The following is a 7,252-nucleotide window of genomic DNA, read 5'->3' on the forward strand; positions in this document are numbered from 1 at the left end:
CTGATCTAAAAGGGCTTTATAAATACATTTCATTGATTGTATGGTTCAGTATTACACTTTGTCCTTTCATTAAAATTGTTAACATGTTTAAACAATTACCAAATCATGCAAGGCACCAATCATGATCACTGTCAATAACCAGGTTCCCATCCAACCTTTTCATGCAAGTAAAGTACATGTCAGATAAAAAATAATGTTATGACAGGCCTAAAGACGCTAGACAAGGTGGAATTTCTGTTGGTAAAATGAATTATGCGAGAAATATCAATGGAAACACTTTAATGTGCAAATATTGATATAATAACCATCACATCGAAGTAAACTTGGAGTCAAACGATGACATGTTGTGGTCTTCCCACTAAGACTCGTAGGGAAAGCATGCAGTTTATTAGGCTAAAGATAAAATAAGTTGTGAATAAGTGATGAACTTCACAAGGTGGTGAAAGTGCAAGATGATGAGCTTGATGCTCCTTTCCAATAAATATCGAGGGTCTTATTCTGGTGACATGATCATCGATGCTGGGCTGCTGTTTGACATATCAAATAATCTCGCTCTTTTGTCCTAATAATCTCATAATGTAAACTATAGGTGCGCTCTAGCTAACAGTGATGCCAATACCAGAGTGGGCACACTCACTATATAATCCAACATTTTGTGTAGAGTTGAAAATGCGCTTGAAACCCATTTAACTTGTTTATTTATTTTTATTCGGTACATGGGAATTTAACCGCAAAAGCTATTTTTAGTTGACCTACATCATCACGCGCAGCCTTTAATCTGTCAATTTGATGGGAACACATCTCTGTTGGGAAAATGTGCATATTGTTTTATGCAGATTTTAGAATATTCGCATGAAACTCTCGTCGCCAATTGGATGGAAACCTAGGTAGCGATGTGTGCTTTACAGTATACATAGCAGTTTACAGTGGAAATAAATATCCAACAAGGAGTGTGTCTACACAAAAAGTCCTCTTATGTTCTCCCCTTTACCATCGAGGACCACTTTGGAAACGTGTATTAAGGAATACTTTTTAGTGTCTTCTGGGAGTAATTCTACATCTTGTTGTATATGTTTTTAAGCAATTCAATTCATGAGTAGCCAGTACCAAATCATTTCCAGGTGCTATCACAGAGCTCCTTATTTAATGCAAGTAAAAGAAAACATGCAGTTTTGTATTATGCCTTTTTTACCCGTGTTTGTTGTACCAATCCAGAAACAGATGCACCATCATCAAATAAGTAACATGTGAATGCAACAGCGCTTGTGTATAAGTATTTTGATATCAATTAATACTGGCATTGTACAATACTGTCATTATTACATTATCTTTAGCCATACAATGGAAAGCATGGATAACCTACAGTAATCCCATTTTATTTGACAGTTCAGTGTTAAAGCCTAGGTGTCATGACTTTCTCCTTCTTGCACAATCTCCTGAAGGATCTTTTGGTAGAAAGGGGAATAAACCAACTTGTTGAAGTGGACCAGACGGCCAAACTTCATGGCAATCTCTTCCAGCTCTTTGCTGATTGGAGCTAGGCCCCCTGGCAGGGTTGGAGCACTCCTGTGACTGGACTCCAGGAAGGCAAGCAGGTAAGTCTGGATGCGGGAGCCTGAGTAAGGGAAGAATGTTCATGCTCAGAGGGTTAAAGTGACACAGTAAAGCAACAAACTAGGTATGCTATCATCACAAGCAGATCATGTCATTTGCATGACCACACATGTAAACGATGATCAAAGAAGACAGAAGACACAGACCCAAACTATATTTTGCACAGAACTTCATTGAGGGGATGGCATTGGCAAAATACATCCAACTATGGTTAGATTACCTATAAGCTTGCGGATGGCGTTGTCTGGGAGAGTAACAGCCGAGATCTGGCCTTTCAGAATGCTCTGCCGGTTGGTGGAGAACGGGGAGAAGCCATGTTCAGATAGACATCCACTTAGCTCCACACACATCCTCTCTCCAATGGTAGCCAAGGCTTCATCTGCACTAAAAGACCTTCAGACCAAAAGTTAAGAGTTGGGCGAGTTCATAAAATGAATGAGGGCTCTGGGTATTATGTATGACAAACAAGAGTAGTCACTATGCCTAATGTCATTCAAGTGTGTGTATGATCATTCAAACTGTGTGTTTAAATGTGTACTTACGGCATGTGCATCTCTGTGAGCAGAACCCCGATGGTCCTCTTCAGTCTGTCCATAAGGCCTGGCAGGCCTGAGATGGCCTCTCCCGTGGTGTTGTACACTATGAGTAGCACAGACGCCACCAGAACCAGCTGCTCCAAGACCTGCTGCATTTCCTGGAAACGCACTTGGTCCATGAGAAGAGTCTGGGACAAACAAAATAGACAGAGAGGACATATAAAAAAAGTGATGATTTGATTTAGAATTTTAAGACCCCTTTATGTATAAGAAAAATAGAGAGATTTGATCAAACATTGAATTTGGCCTTTACTACTAATTTGGCCTTTACTACTACGCATTGAACAAAAACATTCATAAATGGCAAAAAAAAGACAGTCAAAACATAAATAATAAGGAATAAGGTTTTGAAGTGTCTGTCCTTTGTCTAGGAGATAAAAGAAAGCTCAGGAAATATTGTTGGGTTTTTTGACATACAGTACTTAACCCCTTATTATTGGTGGCCCAAAACAACCGCCATACTTCCATTCATTTGTATGGGTTACCTTCAGACGAGTCCCATAGGGTCATATTAGTTTGTAGCCCAAACGGTTCGGAAGTTACAGACAGAAGTTGGCACATAAGCGTCACAATTCGGATGCTACAGATGTTTTCGTGAGATGATCTGGATTGTTTCATGGTCTGAATACCGCTGTAGCTCAGCCACCTTCCACCGGAGATGCGGAAGGCCAACATAGGCAAATGCGGTGGATTGAGACGCAGCAAAAAAACTCATATCTCTAGCTTAAACTGATGGATTTTAATGGGGATTTTTTTTTATGTTACTTACGACACACAGGTCCATCAATAGACTTAAGGATTACTAACCACTGTTAGGCTATTGTTGGGCCTGTGTAAGGTGTATGACAGACAAGCCTACCTCAGGGAAAGGATCAGAGGCGTGGTTCCATTTAAGCAGACACAGGTAAGCATGGTTGTGCACAGCGAGAGGAGTGGGTAAACTACCCGCCCCACCCGCTTGATCTTCATGAAGTACAGATTTAGCAGAGTCTTGAAGCCACTTCTCAGTAAAGTCTAAGGCATCTGAAAAAAAGTCTGCATGTTACTCTCCACAAACATTTACGTCATCTACAGTAAGAGCCAGCACAACATAGCTTAAGTGATGATTGAAGCATTAGTGATTAGCAATGATCAGTTGTGAGACGCTAATGATGTCCTCCTTACTGGGTTGTTTTTCAACAAACTCCTGGAATTTCTTCCGTTCGTACTCAACGGATTGCTGCAGGAGGTGGGGTCGGATACTGCTGACCGCAAAATTGGCCATATCAAGTTTCATTTTATCCATCACTGGAAATATCGCCCTATGAGAGAGAGTATGACAATTTTAAAGTAGTGACAGGGATGAAGACATTCCCAGCACAAATCTTAGCAAAATAAGGCCTTATGTTACAATGACAAAAAGGAGGGAGACATCAATTGTGTCACATTAACATATCATTCAAAAGATAACCCCATTCCAGCACTAAAAAGAATTGACTGACGATTTACTTTAACAGAGGCACAAGATCTGTGATTTCCCGAAGCTTCCTGATTTCCTCATCCCGGCTCGGAGCGCAGAGTGAACCCATCATACCAATGACAAACTCAACCACCTTACTGATGTCCAGAGCTCCGTTCTCTGCCTGCTGCTGGATCAGAGAGAGGTCTAGCACCTCCTCAATTCGCCCCCTCAACCGACCATGACCCGGAAGCAGAAAGGACAGCAGAGTCTACAGTGGTAGAGAGAGTGACCGTTTAATGAAAATTGCTCTTCTGAATGATAAAACATAGATGCGGTAAAGAGGTCAATGGAACTCGACCAAAACAAGTTTCAAGTTGTAATGTCACATGCACAAGTACAGTAAAATGCCTTTCTTGCAAACTCAAAACCCAACAATCAATAACAATGTATCACTACAAGAAAAAAACCACGAGAAATAAGAATAGGAAATATGGAACGTGGGGGAAAGATGCCGTGGGCGAAAGATCCCGAATCTCCTCATTGCCCTCCAGCAAAATTACCCTACATTTAGGCTATTGTTTATACTGTATGTGTATTTCACACGAGGTAAAAATCTGAGTATAATGCTTGTATGGACTTCAACCCCAATACATGTTCATGTCATCGTCACCAATCAACCGCATTACAGTTAAAAAACGACTTTGAATACCACCCTACGATTTCTCCATGCTAGCTATGCTACCAGCTCATACGAACTGGAGTTAGCATTTAGCAGTCATGTTTTTCTAAACCTGAAAAGGGACTGCTAAATGTTATGCAGCGAAAATATATCCAAATCGGACTTTAGCAACCACCCTTTGGGCCTGATACAATACATCAATCGTGACGGATTTGACGAATATCTACTTCGTTAGATCAGAATTGTTGAATGTATGCCAATCAGGCGTCATTCTTCTATCCCCCACGGTCTGCGGTCCATAGACCTCTTTACTGCATCTATGGCCTAGCAACAGCTGTCTTACCTGTTTGATCTCAGCAAGAAGTTTAATGGCGTGATTATATGATGGCGGGTTCTCACTCAGTTGTGCCTCTAGAACGTCCCAGAATGCTTTATGCATAATTTCCTTCACTCTTTTTTCCAAACTGGGAGCATAGCAAGATAAATAATTTAAATGCCAATACAAAAATAGCATTTTTACAAAATGGTGGATTCTAGCATCAGTACATCAGGTCTTATAATTGTGCATGGCACAGCAATCAGAATACATAGTGACAGCCACTTCTATAAGACTATCCATTGAGCTCACCTTCCTTCTGCTGGCTCTGAGGGCTTCACCTGGAAGTCAGTATTCACTACGATCTCATGGGCCAGGGCCATGTTGGTCACACCTTTCGCCGTCTCCATGAGCTCCTCCACTGACACAAATCTTGGCGGGCTGGCTGTGAAACAGGGGTGCAATGGCAACAGGTTATGCAGCTCTAAAAAGGGATGTGGACCTTAAATGACATCTGTTAGTTTTGGACTTCAAGCCTTCAACTAGAAAACCTGATGATTTTGAACCATTAAGGCAGCTGGGTTGTGGCTAGACACATAAATTGTCAAAATAATTTTTAGTTGTTGTCGTTTCAGGGAGATTTCTTTTATTTGAACTAACCCTAACCATACCTTAACCCACATTTCCTAACCTGCTACAAAAATGTAATTATGTTTGTAGCTGTATACCATCTAGTTCTCACCCTATAGGTGCTACTCACATTGTGGGGTGTTCCCTCTGTGAGGACTAGGTGTGCCTCTCTGGACTCTCTTACTATGGGACTGTTCAGAGAAGTCAGTCCTGTCCTCTCCACCCCCAGGTTTGTCGGAGTCCTTGGGCATGTTGCTCCTCTCACTTGAGTCCCGGGACTGAAAAATTTAAGTTGGGATAAATTAGGATAAGAAACATATTCAAATACTTTCAGTTGTGTGATGGCTGACCACTAGCCTCTACGAATGAGAGAGTGGAAGACTCCTCTCTCCCCTCTAACATGTAGGCTCACTTTTTGTGTACAGTCCCATCACAAGTCAGACTGTAGAATAAACTTCACCTGTTTTGTCCGCTGATTTTGTCCTTATGTAGGAGGTCATCTGAGCCAAAATAGCCACAGAGTAGTGTTATTAACACTACTTTCAGTATGATGGTCTGTAAGTCGGTTTGTATTTTCAATGCTGCCGCAATTCACACGCGACTTGCACAATATGTCAACAATAGCAGAGTTTAACCAAAGCACAGACCAAAAGTTGTCCCACACAATCATCTGGCAAATTCCAACACAATCAGCTGATTGCATGGGAAGAGCTTTGGTCGAGAACATTTGGTTACATTCGGCTTTTGTTTACATACTGTGCACCACGCGAAATGCACCGGGAAATGGAAAATACAAGCAAGCAACAGAACCTAACGGCGCCGCAAAAACTCGGGTAAACAACAATCTCCTGTTCCTACCTCCAAAAGGACCAACAGCACGGACAACCGATAAAGTACGTTTAAATATCACTGTGTTCAACATTCTGGCTTGTAGAGACAGACTACCGCGTTTTTTTTACAGCGACGTCTTTCAGACTGATAGCGTGGACTAACCATGGTAACAGGCTGATGTTTAGACAACCTGACCCCAAGACAAGGCAAGCATTAAGACAACTTAAGGCAGCCAGGACATCGCACCATCCTAATGGTGTGATTGCAAACAAAAACAATCAGATCTCTGTGGCTTCTGGTCATAAGATCACTGGCGCATAACAAACAATCCACAGTTCTGTCAAGGCTAAACCAATAGTGTGATTTCAATGACATCACCGAGTCCTTATACCTCGACAGCAGAGACAGCCTAACTTACGTCATGAGCTAGCAAGCAAAAACACTATTATTGTGAGCAACATACCGTATACTGTGGTTAGCTAGCTTGCAGGGTAGATTTCTTTGGTCCGACTTTTGCCAGACCTGAAGTGAATGGACAGTGGAGTGATGGAGTAGTAGTCTCTCTGCTGGCTGACAACAAAACAATAACGTGTGACACAGCGATTCGTTACCTACTGCCTGACTTTCATCATCTGGCTGCTAGGCTAACTATAGCCTCGATGCAACCAAGATCTTTTTTTTACAGCACAATGTAAAAACTATCTAGGTTGCATCGAAGCCAGGCTCGCTAATGTTACATGTAAAAGAATTAGAATCAATTTGGTTACCTAATCAAAGTGTACTTCTGGCATGGTGAATGAAGTTACATAGCTAGCTAAATGCGTTGTTGATCTCTTGTGAAAATGAAGAGAAGTCTTCCGGCAATGGGTTGGGCCAAAGTGACGTCGAACTTCGACCACTCTCGTCGTGAGGTCCCTGCTAAATACATTCTCAGATGGAAGATGGCTACAATATTTATGACTGCAATGTCTCCCTCAACACAAAAACACGGAAACTTAAAGAAGAATAAGACTGATGCAATCAGAGTTCTCCCACTCGAGTTTAATTTAAATACCATCCATCTCCATGTATTAAAATACTTTGATTATTTAAATGCAATTCATAATGCATGTTTACAAAGTTTGTCCTAGGCCTATATAAACATG

General features: G+C 41.4%; 1 protein-coding gene across 3 annotated transcripts; it reads right to left on the minus strand.

Moving 5' to 3' along the window:
* Nucleotides 1-1,111: 1,111 nt before the first annotated feature.
* tcp11l1 (t-complex 11, testis-specific-like 1) lies at nucleotides 1,112-6,984 on the minus strand. 3 transcript variants are annotated; one of them, XM_029696967.1, is made up of 11 exons: nucleotides 6,875-6,984; nucleotides 6,571-6,673; nucleotides 5,407-5,554; nucleotides 4,959-5,091; nucleotides 4,674-4,794; nucleotides 3,699-3,919; nucleotides 3,375-3,511; nucleotides 3,070-3,233; nucleotides 2,157-2,338; nucleotides 1,835-2,007; nucleotides 1,112-1,615 (listed from the first exon to the last, which is right to left on the minus strand). In XM_029696967.1, the coding sequence occupies exons 3-11, from the start codon at nucleotides 5,525-5,527 to the stop codon at nucleotides 1,401-1,403; spliced, it is 1,467 nt and encodes a 488-aa protein (XP_029552827.1). In that variant the 5' UTR covers nucleotides 5,528-5,554; nucleotides 6,571-6,673; nucleotides 6,875-6,984; the 3' UTR covers nucleotides 1,112-1,400. The 3 variants fall into 3 exon arrangements, with proteins under 3 accessions (XP_029552827.1, XP_029552826.1, XP_029552828.1); XM_029696966.1 differs by having other exon boundaries at nucleotides 6,571-6,677; nucleotides 6,875-6,983; XM_029696968.1 differs by lacking the exon at nucleotides 6,571-6,673 and having other exon boundaries at nucleotides 6,875-6,978.
* Nucleotides 6,985-7,252: the final 268 nt, after the last annotated feature.

This window comes from Salmo trutta, chromosome 17 (assembly GCF_901001165.1).
Source record: "Salmo trutta chromosome 17, fSalTru1.1, whole genome shotgun sequence".
NCBI lineage: Eukaryota > Metazoa > Chordata > Actinopteri > Salmoniformes > Salmonidae > Salmo > Salmo trutta.

Coding starts and splice junctions, on each gene's coding strand:
- tcp11l1 (XM_029696967.1), bottom strand. CDS start 5,527: ATGCCCAAGGACTCCGACAAACCTGGGGGTGGAGAGGACAGGACTGAC. Junction 3,920..4,673: donor TTCTTGCTGAGATCAAACAG/GTAAGACAGCTG, acceptor CTACCACTGTAG/ACTCTGCTGTCCTTTCTGCT. Junction 2,008..2,156: donor CTCACAGAGATGCACATGCC/GTAAGTACACAT, acceptor TTTGGTCTGAAG/GTCTTTTAGTGCAGATGAAG.